The sequence below is a fragment of the Orbicella franksi genome, chromosome 1 (assembly GCF_964199315.1).
Source record: "Orbicella franksi chromosome 1, jaOrbFran1.1, whole genome shotgun sequence".
Lineage (NCBI taxonomy): Eukaryota > Metazoa > Cnidaria > Anthozoa > Scleractinia > Merulinidae > Orbicella > Orbicella franksi.
Window position 1 is genome coordinate 43,798,631 of NC_138145.1, and position 25,115 is coordinate 43,823,745.

A 25,115-nucleotide genomic window follows, 5' to 3' on the forward strand; every position below is an offset into this window, starting at 1 on the left:
AGAGCTTCCTCAAGCCCTACAGCCATTCGTAGCTGTAAACTCTGCTTTGAGGTTCTATGACTGGGTGAGTATATTTCGTTGTTTAAAATTAACTCAATCTCAGTTGCGAGTTGAGGACAGCAGAGATATAACTTGTCATTTCACGCTGTAACAACGCAAAGGATACTCAAGAAACATGACTGAAAACGTGCCATGAAGTCGCTTAAAAAATGTTTATATTAGTAACTGGTTTAACCTGTGAACTTTGATGCTGAAGGTTTGAATTACAGAGAGATCCAGAGCAAGTCACCTATTTAATTTGGACACCAGCAAAAAATAAAATACCATTGTAAAAAAATTCTCAGTGATAATGCGCACTGCATGGTTAATTTCAGTTCAAACCAACATCGATAGGTATTAGGTACGATTAAAGATGAATTATTTATGATAACAAATTGATATTTATAAAAATGTAGATGATAGCGAGGTTTGGAGATATTTTATCTTTTATTTTCTCTTCGTTTCATTTTAGCGGAAGTTCAAGGTTTACGGGCTTTATTCGATGGCATAAATATAACTCTATTGCATAGCTACTGTAAAGAGAATACATAACATTAACATATGATATCGGAAAGTGAAATAATCTGAAAAGGCTAAATATACATTTTAAATTTCACTTTATTTTTACCGTAAAAGTTCCATAAATACCCAGTGTTCAGAGTATCTTTTTTTCACGGCATTAGAGGAAGTTCAGGTTCACAATCAACTCAGCTCTTTTACTCGACGACATAAATAACATTTTTTATGCCCAGCTACAGTGACGAGAATATATAACATTAACATATGACATCGGTCAGATGAAATAATCTGAAAATATACGTTTTGAAATTTAACAATATTTTTACTATAAAAATTCCATGAATACCCAGTTTTCAGAGATAAATTACCTTTCTTAAAAAAATGATAGAGAAATTTACTTGAATCTGTCACCATGGGTGACCTGAAAAGATGTTATGAATGTGCCACAAGTCAAGCCTTTTTAGAGGCCCAAGTAATAGAACAATTTCAATTTTAAAAATTTTGCGCACACTCAATCATATCTGTCATACAAACAGCTACAAGTTCACATCCTTGCGAATAAATAGCGATTGGCATTGCTGCGGAAACGTTATACCGTTACAAAGCAGCTTTCGGGTTAATCAATCCGCAAACAAAAGACTGGTTCTGTGACTAAGCCGAAAAAAAATTCAATGTTTACTTCACACATATTTAGTTCTGTTGGTATACGTAAAATATCTGTCGTCTTCAGTCATGCAGAAGAGACGATTTATATCCAGTAAGATCAAGAAACTTAGTCAGAGAAAGGTTTTTTTTTTTACGCTCTCATTCAAAATTATCGGTATACGACTCTAAATAATAAAATTACAAACACTCATAAGGCTGAAAAAAAAAATGCTAATTAATGTACAAATTTTACAAATTAAGGACAACAGGTGCACTTTGTATATGTTTATCGACAATCTTCCATGTTTGGTCGCATTTTCATAGATCTTGGTCACCGTCTTCAACAATTTTTTTCGTTAGAATAATCATTTTTTTCAACAGTTCCGGATGAACACAGTTTAAAGGAAAACTCTCTTTGTCACTAAAAGCCCTATTGAATATGAATTACGCTGGGCACAGTTGACAGCGCAAGTATTCAAATGAGTCTTAAAAATTATTAGGACACTCAAGTAATTTTATCCCCATCGTAATGCTGGGAGAAGGTCCCTCTCAAAGTACTTTGTGTCATACTTAGGGGGCTATTGTTGTGGTACCGAAGAAACCGTTCAGCTCCAAGTATCATTCAAAAGAGCGACAATTTGCCAATTTATTGTGATAACCTGCTTTATTTAGCATACATTGAAACAGCTGCAACCTCGCCGGTGACCAAAGTGACCAAAGCCCCCGCACACGAGGAAACATTGTTTACCCTGATTGTTTTCACTGAACTCAAAGATTATACGCGCAACTTGTCGCCAGCCTGGTCACTGGGAGAAGATGCTCCCTCTACAGAAGAGAAGGGTTAGGTAAGTGTCGCTGGACGAGAGGAATCGAGCATTTTCACAGACTAACTTAGATTAATAATGTTTTTAGAGCGAGCGTGGGTGACTTAGACTGTCGAAATGAATTATTTTTTATAATAATTATTTTGGCATTTTTTTTAAAAAAAGTTAATGCATTGACGATCTAGACCCCTGGTGCTATAGCCTATTGAAATACTCTCGTTTCCTTAATAGTTGAAGGTGGAAACAACCTTTCACTGAAACTATTCAGTTGACATATATTTGATCTCTAAATTCAGTTTACGTTTTTCGAATGATGTTCGTAGAATGGCGACCAGACTAGACCCCGTCTACGATAATGAACGTGAGCTCGTATGAGCAGTTTTCGATAGGCATTAAACGAGAGATGAAAATTAAGCGAGAGTTTATCAACTGTTAGCGAACGATAGCCAGCGGGCAAACGAGAGAAAACTCTTGGAAACTCTCGAGAGTGCACCAGAGTTGACGAAAGCCGTCGCCGACTGAATGTACAAGAATTTCAGGCTTACAGTGAGACTACAGTGCTTCACCCCACCCAGGATTATAAATAATCGGCAAAGGTAAATGATCAATGCTGAGGACTAGCTTTCCATCCAGTGGGAAGGTTAAAGAGGGTCTGAATGTGGTTAACTGACAACTGACAAAAGACGAAAATTTTAACTGGCAACTGACAAATCGACCTTAATCTAACTAACGACATTTTGTAGTCCGGCTTACTAACAACTGATGAGGGCATGGGACCTTAATATTCTTTTAAAATCCATTTATATAACCTTTCGGTAAATATTTGTGTTTTTAACAGAATAGTCACGCTGGAGTTCGCATATACATTAAGAAGCCTGTAACATTAATATTAAAGTATAATAATAATAATAATATTAATATTAATAATAATATTAATAATAATATTAATAATACAAAGACATGATCATCACAGTTATCTTTCATATATTCATTGGCAATAACAATAATAATAATAATAATAATAATAATAATAATAAATTCCCGGCCAAATAAGCATCAGTGAACTACAAAAGATAACCTTGCTAGGTACAGCACACACAGGATGATAATGATAATAATAATAATAATTTCTATATCCTAAAACTGACTCGTCTCTGGTCGTTTCAAAGTTCCGTTGAATATTAAATCGATGGAAGAGAGAGTGTGAGCACGAGGGGTGATGGGAGGTCTCCTTCCCTCCTCTTCTTCCTTCCCATGAGCTATTTCGTGTCTTCGTGACTCCTTTACTGTCGCCCATTCAATGGACCTCTCAGACGACTGGGAAGGAGTAAGACCCTTAAGACTGACACATGTTCAGTTTTGTCTGGGCTTGTCAGGTACGTTGACAGATCAAATAGGGTCATATTTACCTTGAACAGGTGTAATACGTCCAGTCGCGCCTAGGTATATATGTGATTGACGAGTTTAGTCATTTTTCGTTGTTTAGGCTAACAAATGTACGAGTGCTTATAGGACCTTATAGGCCACGTGCAGAGCCACGAATTTTACAAAGTTAAGCTTGGTTCGCCTGTCTTACTACAGTAGATGTACTACACTGCGCTGTTTTATGTGTCGTCCCGGCAGACCCATTGCGCAGGGGCACCCAACGGATCGTTTCGGTAAATTATCTGTTCGGAAGGCCTTTAATCCCCTCTGACTTTCTTGAGAGAATTGGCACCTCGAACTTTCGTGATATGAGAAATTTAATGTCTGTTGTTTTCGGACTGTTGAAAATGTCGTTTTGGGTACCGAAAAAAGGTCAGCTATCATTTTCGGAAAGGCGATAAGACCTAAGGTTTTCGGGAAATGGACTAAAAAGCCCTAATAAATTCGAGAATACTCAAGTTCCCCTAGAATATCCGAAGAGATAAAATTTTTTTAGTGCAACCTAAAATTAACCTACAGAGCTTTAAAAGTACTCCAGATAGCGTAAAACAGCATCTAACAGCATTAGAGAGAAAACGGTCGTTGGGTGCCCCTGATTGCGTCAAGGTCGTCTGACTAAACTTGCCCAAAACAAACACCAAAAGTTGTCCTTTATTATAATGTTGCCGAGCAAAAGTTGCCAACGCTTTTAGAAGTTGCCAAAGTGTTACCAATATGAAATAATCAGAGGCAAAAAGATGTTCTAATTTAAGCAATCAGGTGGTTTAGAACGTTGAAGGTGGACGAAAAGAAGATTGAGGGCTGGAACCGTTGTCCTCTGTTTGAAAGCCGCGCAAATCTCATTCAGTGAATGCTTTTCTTGCGGAGGTTCAAAACGGGTCCTTAATCCAGCTGAAAGACAGATAATATAAGACGTCTAATCGAATGCCAATGCGTGTACTGTTTTGCTAAATTACATACTAATTTATATTGACCGTTTTAAACTGACCTAAAGACAAAGTATTACCCAAAAAGGTTGAGACGTCTTGTACGACACTAGCCTTGTAAAGATGCAATTTTTGAAAGAAGACTTGTAAAAAATAAAACGGCCATTCTTCTCAGTTTACATCAAAGTATTAAGTGTATCCTCTCAGAAGTTTCTGTCCCGATTCCACGACCAATGAACAACAAGATTTTCCTGTTAAGTTTGCCACACTATGTAAAGATAACCTAGACCAACTGAAAGGTTATAATATGGCAAAACGGCACAGTGGAAATTTTTGCCAGACCTTGCCAATGTCAACTACTCACAGACGACTCACTTCAGGGCCCTAGCTATATCAGCCCTGGCCCTGAGGAGGACTAGCTCATTTGGTTTAGCTGACTTCAAGTGACGTGTGGTACGTACATTTCTCTTGAGCGAGGTTTCTGAATTGAAAAATGTATGGGTCAACGGTTTCTCTAAATTTTGTATTGTGTGGTTGTCTGTGTTCAAAATCTTTATTTTCCTTCATATCTCGTTCGTTGAAAGTTACATGTAATAAGCATTATTGTGAGCGCTAAAAGCCTCTAAAATGGCGAACAGGTGGCCCTTAAGGGAAAATTGCAGAGCTGATAGCTGGAACGCAAAGGACCGCTCTCTTCACCATATTCACCCATGCAATCACGTTCATGCAATCACTCCCACTTACATAGCCAATAGCAAATGCTATCTGAATTCACCCCCGGCGTCAGCTTGAAGTCAGTGTAGTGAAACATTTTCAATGTGCTACTTCACCACTCAAAAAACCTGCCCGTTATTTCTTTTAGTGCACCATCATTAAGCCCCGATATTGTAGATGTTTAGGTGCCAACTTAACAAAGCAATTTCAGGTAACTTTCCTACCAACATTAGACGAGTAACACCTAGTTATCGGACGCGTACGCCTAATTTATCGCGCTACCGGTCCCGGGACCTTCGAAAATCAACGAGAATAGAACCTGTTTTAAGTTAGTTTACTCATTACTACTGAAAGATATCCAGTGAAATGTTAGGACAATCCGTTATATATTTTGCTTTAGGTTGGCAAATGCGTTCAGTCATACCTCATGCATTTATTCGTGATTGTTCCATTGTCAGCTATTGCAAGTGCTCCATGAGCCCAGCACAAGTGCAGCCAAAACACTGACTTCAAAATAGGTAAACTGACCGGCTGCGACATCATCGTCGAATTTGCTTAGAGCAAAGAGGCATCTTCGAAAATTCAAAATGCAGGATACGGTTAATAAGTTGCGGTCGCAAAGTATCATTCGTATCTTTATGATTGAAATTCGTAGAAATCTTGGCAAATTACGCTCAACAGTGCTCAAGTTGGTGTTCTTGCAGTGGTCTCCAATTCCCCTCAGGGCCTATATCGGAATTAAAGAAATATGAGAACTCTCCATGCAAAATTATGTTCACGCCACCCGTAAATAGCGCGTGGAAGAATGTAAGCTCGGTTCTTTTTAGATTTTCCAATTTTTATTCAAAGAAAAGCTGCTTGATACAAACAGCAGTTCAAATGCTAAATTCACAGGCTTAATAAAGTACAAAACTGGCGTAAAAGCAAGAAAAATGAACAGGTAACAAGGAAAATTGGCACTCAATATTGATTCTCAATAACCTCAATGCATTATGTCATGATCAGTTTTCTTCATAAAATTAAAAACATCAGCTGTTTGTTTATAAGACTCTTCTATATTATCCGATCCTTATTCAAGGCTCTTTCGACTGAGCCCCTTACTTTCAAACCAATTTTTTTTTTCAGGTGCATCCTGACCTTATTTTAACCGCTTTTAACAACCTGTTACCGACAAAGAATTCTTCATATCAAAATTAGGTTACGGTAAATGGATATTTTTTTTTAGTTTTTCATAAAACATGCAACCAAGAACGTCACATTTCTCGTTGACCGTACGCATGAAAATGGATGGACAGAGTCCTAATCCTGTTAGAAAGGAAAAAAAATTATAGGTTTGGTCTGAAAGAAAATATACTGTGTCAGTCTTGTACAAAAATAATAAATTGAATTAAGACAAAGCACGGGAGAAAGAGCTCCTATTGGATAATGTTGAAATAAACTTGCCTCTGGTATTATATTCTGCTATTTTGTCTACGTCTTGATTAATAATGAAAGTTATCTAATGGCAATAACAGGTGTAGATATCTATTACGGCTGGTGCCTTTTTGAAAAAAACGATATTGATACGGGACCTCGGCGGCTACCTGTCCAGCGACATTATTTTGGCTATTCTCCTACGTCCACGTGCCACAAAAGAGCCACTTGCCCGTGCCACACTTTGCAATCAATCTGCTCTGCTCGAGGCGCGCGCCAGCTAGCGGGGCACGTTCACCAGTTTATCTTTTGGCCTGGTTTGCACTGATGCAGTTAACGGCTCTTCTGACACACTGATTGTATTGAGGTAACGCGATAAATCGATGACAACAGTTAAATCAGTACAGTGTAAGTTTGTTACGGTAATTCGTAGCGAGAGCGCGTTCTTTAGGGATGTTAGCAACAGCATCTGTCGATAAGGCTTAATTGTATAGGTTATTCATGGCTACTGAACAGTGGAGAATTAATTAATAACTTTACTCAGAGACATAAAGTAAACTGACATTGTTCCAAGTAGGACACACTTCTTATTCTGGCGCAGAACAGTTGACCTCTCTCGCTTTAGGCGGTAAGTTTAAGTCACATGGTTTTTTTTAGATAACTTGACCCAGTAGACTTGACCTCCTTTACATTAGTCCGCACGCGTCATGCCCCCAGGTAGAAGTCGCGTCGGTCGGTAATGTCCTCTACGCGGCCCTATCCTGGTACTCACAAAGCCAATTAAGCCGAGCGGCTGCGGTTTAATCCGAGTTTTGACTGAGTAGCGGCAGCAACACAGATAGGATTATAAACTCCAGTAGCGTATATAAATGTGGAGATGGCTAAGATTGATAGCAAACCTGGCTATGAATCCATGGTCTAAAAAAAGCAGTTAATAGCCTCTTACCGTTTATTTTACACAATAAACTGTTAAAAAAAACCAAAAAAAAACAGAACCTGTGCACAGGTTCGAAATCAGAGAGAAGAGCATGTCAAAAAACTCACGTTTAATTTCGCCATTTATCCGGTACGTTTACCCGCATATTCTCATTTGTCGAATTAAATAACTCTTTCAAGCAGGTCAACTTATTACGAATTCATCAGCAAATAGCGAGAATCTTAAAGGAATATAAGCTATATTAATTTTCGCGCCGCTTAAATGACGTCACCACGTTATTTTTCCCTTGGAAAATCGCATTATCTACATTTACCAATATCGTAGCTTTTGTAAATGTTAAAGGTCTTGTATTCGTTTCCTCTCGCATGAACATCTTTCTTCTCTGATGATTATTACTTTTTTAATCTCTTCTCCGCGCGCATATTTGCTATCGAGACGGGGGACATATTTACGAAACCTTCCATTTTGCGAATAAAATAAATTCATTATTTTATAAATTACAATGCTAAATAGATAGGGCATTTGATCCTGAAACCCACAGGCTACAATCAACGTATTTAACACCTTTCAAAGACCATGCTTTGTGCACATGGCGATTCGCCATTGGCGCAGTGTTTAATACAATACAACCGATCTTCTCCGGCCCGGTTTTTTTTGAAGCCCAAATATCGTAACAGGTAATGGCCCGATTTGATTTAAAGATATATTCTCAGTCCTTTTGTAAATAATGCCACACCTGGCCTGTTTTTAATTTGCGGCGAGAATTGATATAAAAAAATTTATATATATAAAGCCGCGCGCATGTACCGCTTGACAAATTAATTTTGATCTTTCTTTTTAGTCATCGAATTATGACCGAGATGTTCGGCTCGAAAGATGACTTCGGTGGCCCGAAATATTCAGCCGCCGATAGTTACATTGGAATTCTGTCAGCCTATCGCGGACGGATTCATCACACGAAGCCTTCACGCAACGGCCCGGAGTCAACGGTGAGTTTACCGAGGGAGAGAGCCGCAATTTTATTTCACTGCGCCTATGTAAACACTATTGAATGCACACACGGTGTTGGTATTGTATGGCGATTAGAGATGTCAAATTGTGCCATTTTATACCTCCAAGTTCCTCTTTGTCATGTGCTACTCGCGCACGGCCCGACCGGAGCTAGCGTGGTGGTGGACCGTGGAAGAGTTCAGACCGATTCCATTGTCGGTTCATTGTAACTTTTATTTTTGAAAGTTTTTAACTGGTGTAAGCAGGTTCAACTGTTATCATATTAAATGGCCTCCACTGAGATCATCGAAGGAAGTTGCTCTGCTGCTAAAGTATTTCTCAAAGCCGATTTCTGAGCTGCATCCGATATTTTTTTTTTAAAAAAGTGGGGAGAATTAAGGCAAACTGCCTGTGATTAATAAAAAGCTGCGATCATTAGGAAAATGTTGGCCATCGCTATTAAGTTTGCTTATCCAAGTTGCGTCAGTAAGGAGCTCATCAAACTAAATTGTTTTGACGGTGCAAATTGAAATGTATCTTATATGGATTTTACGCCGCGGAGCATGCCATGGAAAGTTATCAATCTGATTGGACGCAAGTTGAGGTAAAATACACCCTAATATTTGGCATTTCCTTTCCCTGTGGCTTTTTTAATATCAGTTTTAGGCTGACAAACATAAGTGCTTCCGATGTTTACAAACGAAAATCATACTTTTTTATTTTTCAAAATTGTTGCATTTAATATGTACATTTCCCTGGTAACAATAAATTCGCTGATCGCAATGTAACGCAGAAAATGTCAAAACCTTTACAAATCCGACTCTTTTGTTAGCGTATTGACAAATATAAAGGGTTATATAGATTCGAGCATTGAAAAGATCTTGACTAATCTTCATAGCCGAGAGATTAACATTTTTGTTGCTGTTTATCTGACAGGAAAAAACAAGACAAATAAAAGATCGTTTCACCAAAATAGATACAAGGTCTAGCTTTGTATTCTAATTGGAGCATTCTGGCGTAACAAGTATTAATAGGAAAGAAGTTTTCTTATCGCACGGGTGGAAGCTTTCATTATTATTAGCGCGTGAAAACAGTCACAGATAAGGAAAGAGAGATATTACTTGATTAATTATCGCCAAGCTCTTGCATTTAAAATTCGCAGCTGCGTTCAATAATTCTATTCTTGTTTGACGATCGAAAAAAAATATCACACAGTTACGCTTTTTGAATTAATCGAACCTTTGAGCTTGTGAAGAATGGAGAAGTAAAATATGTTTTCATTGAAAAAAATCAATGTTTCGAAGAACGCGAAAATTGGAGAGACAAATTCGACTTTTTAAATATCAAAGCTGCTCAAAACATGAAAACAGAGATGATTAATTTTTCTGTTTCTTTTATTAAGGGTAAAAAGCTGAAGAATAATAATACGGTAAGAACAACAACAATTTCTTGATTTCAGGTGAAAATAAAACGAGATCCAAGCGAGACAAACCTTTTCAATTTCTTTTGTTGACAATTTTTGAATGCATAACAAATAAAAATGCTCGGGGATGGCTGATTGAAAGACGTTCCTTTATTAGTTTGGGAAAGAATTAATTGTAATCTCCAGAAAAACATTAATAAATGCGATGATTAATTCCACTGGCGCGTCGAGTTCGAGTCACGTGGTCTTACTTAATTGGTGATAATTAATTACAATAAGAAATCGAATCTCTTTGGCGGGTAGTGCGCATGTCGTAATTGTTGATTTCAATGGAATGCCCCATCAAAGATGTGTCATTCGATGTTTGAACTCCAACTGGTCGAGTTATGTCTTCGCAAATTTTGTCGGCCAATACGTATCACTTCCAGGAAATAGGCTTTTTATGAAACCCCCGTGATTATTAAAATTAAATTTCTGTAGAGCGGAACGGTGGAGCAATGGAAAAGGGGTCATCTCAACCACAACAGCAGCAGCGTAGCGTTGTAAGTCCGTGTTTTGTCGTCGGCTGATTTGCATTTTCATTTGATAGCTAATCTATTGATTAATTAAAATGGAAAGTGTTTATGATGTCGTAGCCCGAGGTCGCGTTTCTCTCATTCATCTCTTCCTGTGTTTGTAAAGTTGTAAAATGCTCTTGCAGTCGGCCGCCGATCGAGATGGACTGCGGACGGACCGTGAGAGCAGGCGGGAACCATCATCGCCGCACACATTCAAGCAGCATCGCTCGTCGCTGTCGAGCGGTTCCGTGGAGAGCCGGATGGCGGAACTTGATGATATTCAACGGTCGATGGAAGTAGAGGAAACGGAGGAGGAAAGCTTTGAAGAGGACAGGTTCAAGTCGAGAGAACATTACGATACGGACTCTGATAGTGTTTCTAGTGGACGTGAGGCCGCACCGTATCAACAAGGAGCTCGCGTGCAGAATCAACAGCCCCCTTCCCCGGTGGAAACTTACATCAACAACAGTGTCAGCGGGATAGACAGAATTCCTACTCACGAATGGACGTTCGAGGAGCAATTCAAGCAAGTAAGTGCTGCATTTACCTTTCTAAACCCTTCAAGTGTTTGATTTTTCAAGCAGAAATGCTAAGCCCAAAGCATTTTTGGTTTTACATCTTGAGGACCGTCATTAATCAACTTTGCTTCGTAAAAAAGTGACACATCTCAAGCGAATATTAATAATTATTGTTCCAAACAAATTCAGCTTTCGCGGCTTTAATCGATTTATTCATTCCCGTGCTGTATTGAACTGAATTCCTTCGTTCAATGGCGCTCCGAGTTCCAATAAAGCTTATATTTTTAGCGTCTTTGTCGTTCGACGCTAATCTCTCTTTCTAAATCGCTCTTTAATAGAAACTGAGTTATGAGTAGCGGTGCATATTTTGCCGGCGTATTTGACACGACTATTTTGTTTCTTTGTGACATTTTGACAACGATCGTTTTTAATTTTCTTCATTTCGGAGGCCGCTCCCAAGCGCGATCTTTGCCGTTCTTGGTGAAGAAAATAATCTGGGAACTTTGAATAAATTGCAAATTGCGATTGTAGGATTATAAGGGTGTGTAGAAGTTATGATACTGGCCTTGATAAAACGGTGATTTGGGAGTTTGCCGCGCGAATATCGGCTTTATTGAATTAGTGGGTCATAGAATGTGTAGTTTTAATTAACCTATGATACAAATTTGCATACCGGGCTTATCACCTGGGCCAAATGAAATATCGTATTTGTCATAAGAAATCGAGACCAGGGGGAAATTCAGTCAAAGATGGAAAAGTCAATTATTAAATGAGAAGTTTTGTTATAACGAAGAGTAAACGGTGACATAAGTGAATTTTTTGCTTGACTTCTGCCCAAGGGTTATGCAATGACTTGTTATTATCTGTAACCTACGAAGATACATATGAGCTACTCAACAATACTGCCTTCAATTAATATTTAATAACAACCCAGAGTTAATATAGGCCTTTGGCAATTGGGAAGTAAGATTACAGCTCTTTTTGGGTGGCAGGTTGACCTGCCACCTGTCACTCATACAGCCTGTCATTTTAAGCTCTAATGTAGTTTTTGGCACATTGTGATTGGCTAGTAGACTTGAAATATTGTGCAGTATTTACCAGGTTTGAAAAACCACATATGACCTTTGCTGACTCCTTTAAACATTCTATTTGGAGACAGAAGTCTAGCAAGCTGGCTATTCACTGACCAGTGTGGCATAAATTATATTGCCAGTTATTAAACTTGGTTTCTATGAACAGCCCAGGATATTTACCCCACTTTGGTAGATAATTGTTAAGTGTTGCCAGATGCAACATCCTGTGTCTTTTCATGGACAAACAAGCCCCACATTCAATTCTACTTTGTAATTAAAAGTCTAAAGTTGCATAGAGAGGAAGAAGTCTTCTGTTGGATTTACTGGAGGTGATACCCCCGCTGTTTTTCCTTTTTTGTTAAATGATTGTAATTTAGCATCCATTTGAGATACACACGTATGCTCACATTATATTTTTTTATTTCAACATAATCCTTGGCTCAGTTTAATTAAGCCTTTAATCTTCTTACATATTTGTAACATATTCCTCGTAGTTTCCCTTTTAATAAAAGCATTGTCTTCAAATCTGAATAAAATTGTTACTTTTTTTTTGTTGTTACATATGTAAGAAACTTAAGGCAACCATGCTTTGTGAAAAAAAACAAAGTCAGAAGAAAAGATGGTTATATTCCAATTATTAACATAGTTAATTTTTTTGGAAATTTATTGACATTACCCAAACGTTCTAGAAATTTATTTTTGAATCCTGTATCCTTCATCCATATGAATTAATGATTCTTGTGGGAAAAAAAAACTGGATGAGTGTAGAGTTCTCAAAACTTATTAAGGTGTTATTGAAGGCTGAAGTTTGAGTAGGATGTGCTCAGTTTTTTTAATGCAGCTTTTTGTTTGGGTTAAACTTATTCTTGCATTTTCCACTCTTGTTTATCAAATGTACTTTAAATCTATTAAATCTAGCTATGAGTTGTTATTATTACTATAGCGTATGTTGTCTTTGTAAAGATATATTTCTACATGTAGCTGGAAATCATTCATATATTTTTCATCCATCTTGCATATTTAATTTAGTTGAGACTACAAAAAAAAATTCAGCTTTTAATTACAGCCTATTCAGTATGGCATATGTCAAGTGCAGCAGAGTTGCTCCCAAATTATTTGACATACAAAAGCAGAATTTGATAGGTAGCTTTTATGTGTGAATGTTTGCTAATATGTGTTAGAAAAAGGCAAATGATCTAAACATGCAATAACTACATGTAAACAATATCACAGTTCATCTTCGACAAGATCAGAAAATGGTGTTATAAGGTTTTCACTGAGGAATCTGTTACTAATAAAAACAAAACAAGTGGTGCCTAAATTGAATATGTCTTTTAATCCACATACAAAATGCTAAAATTCCAATGCAGATTACTTTGATATCAGTTTATTGAACTGATATATTATTTTAACTTCATGTTTTTATCCTTAGGTTTAGCTATGCATTAATCCCTTGAGGCATAGTTATATTAAACTGTTGTTCTTCTAGAAAAAAAAAAATGGTGGTAAGCTGGCTAAAAATACAATCAATTTATACCAAACCCAATTTAACGATCAATATCATGTTAGGAATGCTAAGAACTCCAGAATCTTGATTAAGATAATGATACTTATGTCAAGAAAATGTTGGTTTGTCATTGACATTCAGTTCTGTCCTAATTTTAACTTGAGTAATTTTTGTATGATTTTTCTGGTAGTCCTTGTTCCAAGTCCTTTAGGCCAACAACATCAAGGATTGGACTCAATGGAACACGTTCATTCATTGAAGTCATGTTTCTGTTGTATGTGGTCTTTTATACTTTCACAGAGATTGGTGTGATAACAAAGAATACCCAGTAATACATGTATATCTGTGCTTGCAAACCACAAGTATATAATATATGGATTTCTATTTTGAACTGTTTAACTCAATATCATAAATTGCAGCAAATGAGGATGATATAAGTTTAATATTGAAAGAAACTACCGATGATAAAAAAAAATCTCAGTTTGTTTCACAGCAGAAAGAAACTAGGTAAGGTTTTCAATGCGTTAAAAAGATTATTAATAATTTTTGGCATACTTGAAAACAATTCTTTAAGTGGTGTAAGTCAAACAATTTCATCAACTTTCAAAATGATTATGTGTTGTGATGTTCATCTCTTCAATCACAAATTGCTTACATAAATTTAGTTGGAAAAATATTTGTGTCTTATGAAAGATCACTTGATACAAAATTTTGTTCATTTTTGTGCTGACAGCCAGACAAATTGAACAAATTAGCACTCAAATTAGCAGACATGCATATCTTTATAAGGAGCAGTTAAAAATATCCGCCAGTTCATTAGGATTTCAAAAGACCCGGTGGCATGACAAATTTACAGCCTACTTCAAGTTATTTCATGCTACTTCACTAGAGTTTGCTGCATACTTCCTTTGGAACTGATAACAATCTCGTAGGAAATTAATTGTATCACCCACATACGTGTTAGAATATTTTTGCCATCTTATTTACGGCTTATAAAAAGCTGTGATTTGAGTGAAGGGCATCACGTATATTTTTAAATCCAATATCATCATATTTGGCTTTCAGTTTCTGTTGTGGAAGTCAAAAAGTTTTAACTCTGAGAAAGAGTGACTGTTTTTCTGTACAGTGTATTTAAAGAATTAAGAACATGCATGCAAGTATATACATTACAAGTACATTTATATATATGTTTGTCTTATTAGCCATTTGACTACACTTGTCTGTTTAGTGATACGTCCAAGACATTTGGGTCATTAGAGGGATTCTCTGAATAACTATGTTTTGAATCTGACCAATGTTGTGATTAACTGAACATCAAAGGAAGTCTTTCTGTGGTAGACTGTAATTACTTGCCTTGGAAGACCCATTCTTTAAATTAATGGTGTGATCACAAATAACATACCTGTAGTCAAGTTACCAGTCAATGTTCCATCTAGGCAAAATAGTCGTGTTTTCATAGATGCCGATCAAAGGAAAACCTTGAGTCCCCTTCAAACTATGATAACTTTCAAAGCTAAGGAACCAAACAGATAAAATGAATAATGAGATTAATTTACCGTAGAGGATTAAGTCAGAACTTAAGAAAACACAATATTTCAAATCAAATTAGTCTAACTTGAATTGTAGAGATAACCTGTTTGGATACTAAAACATGTACATGCTTGAGTTAACCATGCATGTTTTCAAGTTTTATTACAATCAGACTGAATCACTCGAGACGATAAATTAAAGGGTGCAATCAAAATAGTGCACAGTTTTCCAATTTTCTTCCAAATGTTTACAGACCTGCCAACCCCTGAGCATAGGAAATATGACTTGACATCACTAAAATACAAATTTCATACTAAGTCTTTGCTAAAAAGCATGAGATAAAGAGCCTTCCTCGTGAGATTTATGAGAAAAGATTAAAAATCCTGAGACACTTAAAAAGTGTGTGATTTGGCTGGTCTGAATTTATTTTTGTTAAATATTCCTTGCTCACCAGCAACTTGTTTTATTCACTGACAGACTTAAAGTTCATGTATCTGTTTGCAAAGATCTTTGAAATTTGATCTAATTTTATGTCATCAGCAAAAATATTGCTAACATACTTATCACCCCTGAGTGCCTTAGTGGATGTCATTAATAACTCAGCTTGGATTTCAATACAGGCCAAGTTGACTTACAGTGAACCAAAAACCAACCATAACATTAGTTTATTTTCATTATAATGCCGAACTGTCAATATCACTATGTAGTGTATGTGAGAGAAAGAAGAAAATGCATTTCACAGCAGGGAAGGAGATTTTGTTACAGAGTAGGTACCCAAAGTACTGATGATACAAAACCATGTATCCTGTACAGATACGGCGTATGCACACTGTAGATTTGTCAGACATTCAAAAATTATATGTTTCACTATTTGCAAAGTTGTTTGAAACTTTCCCATAGTTATGACTGACCCTCAAGTGGCAAGAATTGAAAAGGAAAGCAGTGATTCCCAACTTACAGAATCATGCTAAACTGATCTCAACTTTAACTGAATTTTAAACCAGTCTGTTTTCTAGAAGTATAAAAGGTGCTGATACCCTTGTTTTACAAAGTCCAAATTGTGAATCTTGTATAAGGATTAATTGCTCCTTGTATATTTCAATATAACAGCTTCTATTTTTAACTTGCTCATGGAACTTGAGCTTTGAACTACACATGTACAGTGTATGTTTACAAGTATCTCATTGTGTGATAATAATAAAGCTTGTTGGAAGAACGATTAAAATATTGCTGCACAATATTATCATTTTGGCTTCAAGGTGCCACTCTATTTAAATATAACCGAGTATGCCCTAAAATAATAAAGTGCTTGAAAACTTCCAAATCAATAAAGTGACATTTTTATTCAGATTTCATGGTTAATTACATTTGAAGTGAAAATAAACAACAAACACAACAAGATAATAATTAATTTTTATTACAACTTAGGGTTAATAGGTAACAAAAATATTAAAGACTTGTTATTTTCCCACACTTGTTAATGAATTTGATAAAAACAGCATTTTGGGGAACATTATTTTACAGTTCTTGGTATGTGATATTGCTGAGTTTCTCAACTTGATTGTGTTTATCTTCCAGTTTACTGTGTGAATTTTAAATTTTATTAGTAGATTTTTTTAAAATGGAAATGAATTTAAATGCTATCTAGCTACTACAGTGCTTTTATATTAAACTCTTTTTGGTATTTTTAATTACCTTGAGTTTAACTTTACTAGCAGACCTTAAAAAATTTGAAAAGGATGAACCTTAAGTGTCATTTGTTGCTTTGCATCTCTGACAAATCTATGCCAGATAATATAGATTAAGAAAAGGTAAATACAAAAGCCATGGCTGATATGTGAAACAATATCAGCGCTGCCATCATTTCCTTGCGTACTCATTCTCTTCCATCTCTGTGTTAAATCTTTTTTTGTAAGCCTAGAGGAGGTTAATTTGTGTTGAAGTTATCTTTACTTACTCACCTCCTTGGGGGAAAATTTGCCAAAATAGGTCCAAGGTATTAGTAGCAGTTTTACCTAGACGGGTCTATATGTAGATGTTAAAGAAAATAGCTTTGTTTGACTTTAAACTTTTTAAAAAACTTTAATAAGTATACTCCTTAAACAGTGGAACTATACTAGGAGTTTAAAATAACATAATAAAAGCACGTAATAAATAATTACAATATGTATATATACAATAAAAATTATAAGTTAGTAAAAGATAAGATAAAATAGATTAAGTATAATCTCGTCGAGACAAGTTAGGACGTCTGGATATACATTATACAAAAGATTTAATGGCTGCAAGAGCAATAGTCTTAAAATTATTTATATCAACATCTTCATAAATAGGTAAATTGTTCCATGCTACTATTGTCCTTGGATAAAAGGAAAACTTATAGACATCATTTGATACACGGATTTGTTGGAAAGGACGACTGTTCAGTAATCTGGTGGCCCTTGTTATTTCGCGGACTTCAGGAGGAAAGCTAATACCAACATGTCCCATCAAGATCTTGTAGAACATAGTAGTTTGAAAGAGGAGTCGTCGATCTTCAAGGGAGTCCCAACCAAGATGTTCGATCATTGGAGTAACATGACTAAATCTTGAATAGTCATTTAATACAAATCTTGCTGCTCGGCGTTGAACCATCTCTATTTGAGTGATGTTCTGTTTGGTGAAAGGGTTCCAAGCGCAACACGCATATTCGAGTTTTGGGCGGACTAGCGTGCGATACGCCGTATCTTTGACTTTAGTATCACAACCACTTAGAATACGACGCAGTAGCCCAAGAGTAGAATTTGCCTTTTTACAGATCTGATTGATGTGCTCGTTCCAGGACAGATTGTCTGTCACGGTGACTCCAAGGTACTGGGCTGAGGAAACTCTAGAAATGGGCTGGCCAGCCAATGAATATTGGAACAAAGTTGGAATTTTCTTACGCGTTATACCAAGTTGATAACACTTCTTGACGTTAAAGTTAAGTTGCCAGGTGTTTGACCAGAGTGACAATTGTTCAAGATCATCCTGCAGAGCCCAACAGTTCTGTACTTCACGGATTTCACTATAGAGGATGCAATCATCTGCAAAGAGGCGTAGACGTGACTTTACAGAAGAAGAGATGTCATTTATATACAGTAAAAATAATACAGGGCCCAAAATTGAGCCTTGCGGGACCCCGGAGAGCACTGGTTTGGAAGAAGACTGAATGCCATTTAAGACTGAATGCCATTTACTTACATGTACATGTAATTTACTTACATGTACATGTAATTCTTACCACTGAAAACCCATTTACTTAAATCAAACTATGTGTATTATTATAAACCGAATAATAAGCATCTCTTTTAGTGGTATCAAATGCCTTTACAATTGTGTTTTGCTTAATTTCAATTCATGTGAACTTTCTGAGAGTGCAGCAAATAAGTAAACACTCAGAGAGAAATGGATTTCCTGATTATGTCTCATATAATCGTGTCCTTTTTACTGCTTTTTGTTGTTAGTTGTATGAATTGGGTACTGAACCAGAGAGGAAAGAATTCCTGGATGATTTATTTTCCTTTATGCAGAAAAGAGGTGAGTTATTCTGTAAAATTTTAGTAATAATTTACCATTTTTATGGCATTAAGTCCAGAACAGCGAAGGATATCAGACAACAATTGTTTGGTATGACGGAAAAGCGCTGAAAAATAACAGGAACTTGTGAGAGAGAAAGGATATCTCAAAATGACAAAGATTAACATGGATATAAAAATCAATCATTTTGAAAACGTGAGCAGCGATTTTTCCATTTCCAATTATCGAATTTCCCCGCGAGCGATGAATTCCCAGCCGTAAACAAGACCTGCCGGGTTTACAAAATTAGTTTAGTTTCTCTTTACAAGTGACGGTTTTTCAAGCATCAGGACTAAAACCCGGGATTAAAACACAAACCCTGCTTAAGTATATAAGCTTTAGTCTGTCAAACACTAAGATTTTGTTGTACTATCAAGTTCCCATGCGGTTGAATGTGCTCAGAGGTCACGTCGTAAGACATCGTGAAGTCAAATGGTTAAAACCTGTACTTACTTGCCACTAAGACGCGTCTTAAGGCCACAAGGTTTTCCATATTTTTCCTTCGTACTAAATTGCAGCAGTTTTCAAAGCGAAAGAGCGTTGTGAACGCATATTTTTCTGATTTTCAGTCCGCCGACAAAAAAGTAGTCGCAAGTTTAGATTTTATACAGTCAACTTCCCGCCTTTTCTGGCAGCCCGCGTCGAGAAGCACCTCTTACGATTGGTTGATTTCTTTTTGTAAAATCACGTGTCGCAACTGCGCTTGCAGAATTTCGCGCCTTTTTGTGCAACCCGTGTTGAGAATGTCTTCTGGTGGTTTCAGCGGTTTGTAAATTCCTTATGATGTTTTTTCTGTTTTGTTTTCAGGCACTCCCGTTAACAGAGTTCCTATAATGGCAAAACAAACATTAGATTTATTCAAACTGTTCAAGCTGGTCGTTGAAAAAGGAGGACTTGTTGAGGTGAGAGGTGGAAAATTAGTTTCAGAATTTTTTGTGTTCTGCGGCCCATTGGGGTACGAAATACTTCATGGTGTTTTTAATTTTTTCTCTCAGGTTATAAACAAGAAAATATGGCGAGAGATCATTAAAGGCCTTAGTCTGCCGGCATCAGTAACAAGTGCGGCGTTTACTCTTCGAACTCAGTGAGTAGAAAAAGGTTGTTTAAAAATGCTGATTGCTGAATTCCGTACTGAATTTCAAATATCTTCGGGTCGCCACGCTCTCCCGAAGTGCACGAGTTGGGAGATGTACAACAAGATCTGTGGGGAGCGTAATCATTGCAAAGAGTGGTAATATATTTTGGAGGCTTGCTGTAAATACTTTGCACATCTACTTCTTTCAACCAAAGTAAACAACAGAATATCTGATGCTGATGCTTGCGTGGTATGTTGAGGTCACGCCAGTATTCTTTTGATTACGACTTGTGATTTCGAATTGAAAGCCCAGTCCACTCAAATACAATAGCTTGATGTACTAGTCCGGATTTGTACCATTACCGTTAAGTTCAAAACGAACACTGTGTGTAAAGTTAACTAAAAATCTTTACACTTTTCCATTTTCAACCACAGATACATGAAATATCTTTATCCTTATGAATGCTCAAAGAAGAAACTGTCCTCTCCAGCCGAACTTCAAGCCGCAATTGACGGAAACCGGCGAGACAGTCGCAGATCGTTTGGTTCATTCCTGTCTCAAGCTGTGCCTTCAGATGGTACACATGTCTATAACAGCCCCAGTCCTACAACAACGCCGCCTGCTTTTACAGGAAACAGCAGCTCTCCTGGAATCTCTCACCGGTCGAGTCCAGGCCCCTCTGCATCAAACCATGATGTAAGTTTGTTTCAGAGAGGACAACAATGCACTTTACTTTCATTTCCCAGTCGTAGACTTGTAAGTCCAGCGCTCTGAGCGATGATAGTGATGAAATCATGGTAAAAATTAAATAATGTAGAATCTCAATTTTAAATCATGTTAATCATTCCTTTTAAAGGTGCACGTGCCTCCGTCAGTCCATGGCAACAACGGCGTTGCTATGCTGCATTCTCCAGGCGTAGTTCAGTACAGCCCAAAACGTTCCTCTAGCGTGACGGAAGTGACGTCACGGGGCGTGTCCTCCTCCCCTTCCGATACATCTCCTTGTGGTTCACCAGTCAAGAAATTTGCTGCTGTGAATGAGCGAAACAATAAACCAACACCGACTCAGCTGCCTTGGACACATATTAAAATACAAACTCAGCCTAAAGGTATGTAATATTTAACTTAAAAAAAAAAACGGAGTTTATGTATATGGAAAGTGATACACATTTTCAGATGAATTCTTTCGCTCGAAGACTAATTTTCATACAGAGAAAAACTGTATCTCGTAAATGGCCTGTGGCTGTGGACTAATATTCGAATTTTCTTTGTGTCAACCAGGTATGGCTCAGAGCGGTCAGTTCCAGTTTCCCGATCCAGAAAGATCACGCGGCCGGGAGCCGCGGCAGTTGCCGCTGACCTTGCTAGACCAAGTGAGCGACAACTCGTTATTGGTGTCTGTAGAACTTAATGGCGTCGTGTATCAAGGAGTTTTGTTTGCGCGGCAAAATCGACCGGATTCTCCAAAAAGTAACGAAGATTACTAACTTAACTATGGTATTTTTATTCGTCGATTATAATACAGTGTATAGGCTTACGAAGTGTTTTCTGGTGGCTCTCGTAAAATGAAGGTAAGGCGGACAAAACCGAGGTCGGTTTCAATTATGGTCGAATATCAAACATCCCGTATGTTGGCTTTGATTGGTTTGATAAATTATGAACCAATTAGAACAGCTCTTCTACTGAACCAATCACAGAGCTTCATTCTCGAGAGCCAGTTGAAAACCGCTTTTAAATCCTGTTAGAAAGTAGAGTTTAGAAAAGTAATATTTCGTAAAGTACTGCAATTTTATTTCTGCAAGACCACATGACCATGTAAGTTGCTTCATTGACAGTTCAATCAGAATTATTTTAGCATATTCGTTCGTTAAATTTGAGCTACCATTTGCTTTGTCAAATTAACTTATATTTTAGTTACATACCCTCGCCCCCTCCGGAATTTGATTTTCCTGGTCAACCTCCCCTTAGTTGGTCAAGAGAAAATTACTGGGAGAGGTCCAAACTTGTTGCTGATGTTTTCAAGCCAAGCTCTATTTAGAAACAAGTTGAACATGATTCGTTGCTGGAGTAACACGTTTTAAATCACATAATTAAGTTCTTTCGTGATATCTTTTATTCAATATACTATTTATCGATCTTCATACTCCTAATTTCGAAGAAAATTTTCACTGTTCCTTATATTCACGACAAAGCAAGAATTTATGTAAGATTTAACTTTATAGTGTAGTGTCACTGTAGCGTTTTTGTATCCTAGCCTTGCAAGTACGATGCAAGGACAAGAATGTTCGAGTGTTTTGAGACAAAACGTGTGATTGTGGTATCTGGTTTCAGATTATTTTTCCTGTCCAGTTGATTACGGAAGCTCAGAATTTGATTTCACATAAATCAGAAAAGTTCGTCATATTTTGACTTTTTTGTACTGTTAAAAGTCGAGGAAAATTCCTCGTCAATGAAAATATTATACTTCGTACTGTTGTTGAATCTTCTAATCAGGGTTGCTAAGAAGGCCAACTCGTTGTTTCTATTATAAAAAAACAATCCATTCACCATTGTAAATAAGTAAAGAAATCTGAATTACGATGATAATATTTTCCTTGATTACTTAAACGATGCCCTTAAAAAGCGTTTTTTAAACCTGGTCAAATCGTTTCGGGAACGTATTGTGAAACTTTTTTAACGAAGATAATCAAAAATTCTTATTTAAATGCCTTTCTTTTAAGAGGATAATCTCCATAACTGTTGCGTTGAGGGTGTTATGACATCTGTATTGTTTGCCGCGACATTTTCTTCAGATAAATAATTATTTCTACAAGAGGTCGAGCCCGCGTTTATTTTCAGTCAGTGCGGTTGCTATGTCATCAGCTCTACCCTAGCATTTTGTCCTGCTGCGTGATTGGGTTATATCGAAAAATTGCTTCTTGTATTTCACTATTTTTTTTTTTCATGTTAAGCTCTTTGATATGTATTTATCTTTTTAATTACAGTCTTAGCACCCTCGACTGTGTAGTAATTTATCCATAGAATCGGTGGCGGACCATTTTATGTCCTTAGGGGTGAGGGAAGGCTGTGCAGTTATTCTCACTAATACCATTTTTTGTTCACATTAACGTTTGGCAATACTTTTTTTCCACTTAACGTGCTGTTAAAACGTTTTAGACAAGCAAAAGATCCCAAAAGAAGCTCTGATTTTCTTTAATCGTCGGGTTGTTTAGGATCTTTTACACCACTTTCCCTACGTAGGTGGTTTTTCGTCAAATCCGCCCCACCCACCCCCCGCCTCCTCCCAAGAATGAAATGGAATGCCCCTGAACTACTCACATGACTGTCTTCAGTACGAATCTAAAAGATGCACTATATTTGAGTACACATAACAAGGTAGTCCCTGGTTCACATTCGGTTAAAAGAAATTTGCATCACTTTCCCTACGTAGGTTGTTTTTCGTCAAATACACCCCCCCCCCCGCCTCCTCCTAAGAATGAAATGGAATGCCCCTGAACTACTCACACGACTGTCTTCAGTACGAATCTAAAAGATACGCTATATTGAGTACACATAACAAGGTAGTCTCTGGTTCACATTCAGTTAAAAGAAATTTGCACACGTTGCGTGCCTAGATTAACAAATGAACTTAGATTGTCGTCATATTATCATGGTCAACCCATGTAATTGTAATCTTAGGTTTTAAGGTGCTCTAGAGGAAGCTACGTAATCCAATTTTTTCCTTCATAGAGTTAGGCTCGTTTCCCCTACATAGTGTTGATGAAGTAATGGTACAGTCCAAGTGGGATTCGTAAACACAGTCAGCTCCCATTTTAACCAACAGGGGCCGCGATTGGTATCCGTAACAAGAAGAGAGAGTCTTCAATAGCATGCAGACATTTTTGTTCCTGCAACTGTTCTTGAATTCAGTTTGTCTGTAGAAGGAACGATTCTGCAATGCCGGAGTTGACTTTGTTTGAATTGCCCACCATTTACTGTGCTTCGATAGCTAGTGTATCGTGTAGTATGTTAGCAAAGATAGGAAATTCAAAAAAGAAAAAAAAAAAAAAAAGAAAAATATTACTTGTAACCGCGATGAAAATATTGTTTCAAGACTGTACGTTTTTAATATGAAAGGTTCCTTCACTTTTACTTTGTTAATTTGTTCAAACACCATGGTGTTTTTTAATATATACTGAATGCATCGATCCTGTGTCAATATTTTTATAACTGCGTCGATAATGAAGGATTGTGTATATGTACACTTATACAAATAAAAGCAACAAAAATGAAAAAAGCTTGGTTTTGTAAGTGTGATCTAGAGTTCGTTCAACGCTCTTAGTGTGTGGCCACAATAATGGTGGAACCTCTAATAATGATTGAGTAGTATGCTCATTAAGGTAGGGTCTCTTCCACACTACGCCGCAGCAATTTGAAAACGGAGGTTTCACTCTCCAAACGCATCAAATGTTTTCCGTCCACACTATGCCGGAGGAATTTGAAAACGCAACAATCACCGGTCATTTTGGATTTGTGTTTGAGGAAGACTCGGGCAGGGAAATCACGTGATTAGCGTGACGTCATCGTTTTCAAAAGCTCTGTTTTCAAAATGAATCAAAATGTTTTCGTCCACACTAAAACGCAAAGCCAGCGTTTTCAAATTTCGCCGGTTTGAAGAACGCTTTCGAAAAGCTCCCTTTTCGTAACGGACTAGTGTACACGGTTTTCAAATTTCTTCGGCGTAGTGTAAACGGGGCCTTCACTGTAATCAAGGTAATTTTGCTGCACAAGGGGGTTGAAAGTTTTAAAAACTCTGGATGAAACTCTAGAGCTTCGCAAAAACTATCGAAAAGACCTTTCATTTCGTGCTGTTCTTATCCAATTTTTCGAAGTAGCAATATTAACTTATCCGTCAATTCAGTCCTCTTTTACTGCCGTTCTTATGAGGACCTCCTATGAGCTATGCTTGCTTGGGTTGGATGTAATAAGAGGAATGTAATGAGAGGGGTGTGTCCACTTTTACTTACTTACTTAGGCACACATGTCAAGTTCTATCAAACAAATGCCCTGCACGGCAGTTAGCATGCAGTATCCAATTAAAAGAGGATTACCAGTTAGATCCGAAACGAACTAGAAATTATTTTTATACCAGATTCTTTCCAGAAAATCAAAATGTAAATCTATATTGGACGTTACTTGGATGCCGTTGGCATCTAGGCTGCGAGAGTAAGCCACAAAAACAAAATGGCAAGAAAAAGTCCTCTTATTTTATCGCGTTACTTGCTACTTTTTTCTGTACTTTACAAGACTATTGGAGCCTTTCTTGACTGCCATCAGGAACGAAATTTGGCCAGTCACGGCAAACGCAAATCACGCAATAAATCGACCAATCAACTGGAAGCAAGAAGCGTGCAACCGATCGC

At 37.1% G+C, this 25,115-nt stretch overlaps 1 protein-coding gene across 4 annotated transcripts; it reads left to right on the forward strand.

The window, feature by feature from the left end:
• LOC145463175 (AT-rich interactive domain-containing protein 3C-like) lies at positions 1-23,885 on the forward strand. Of its 4 annotated transcripts, none has more exons than XM_081446906.1 (9): positions 1-64; positions 8,284-8,431; positions 10,556-10,942; positions 18,526-18,598; positions 19,445-19,539; positions 19,633-19,721; positions 20,148-20,409; positions 20,570-20,822; positions 20,995-23,885. In XM_081446906.1, exons 1-9 carry the CDS (start codon positions 57-59, stop codon positions 21,198-21,200), a joined length of 1,521 nt encoding a protein of 506 aa, XP_081303032.1. In that variant the 5' UTR covers positions 1-56; the 3' UTR covers positions 21,201-23,885. The 4 variants fall into 4 exon arrangements, with proteins under 4 accessions (XP_081303032.1, XP_081303025.1, XP_081303040.1 ...); XM_081446899.1 differs by lacking the exon at positions 1-64 and adding an exon at positions 1,031-2,048; XM_081446914.1 differs by lacking the exon at positions 1-64 and adding an exon at positions 6,450-7,133.
• The last annotated feature ends 1,230 nt before the right edge of the window (positions 23,886-25,115 follow it).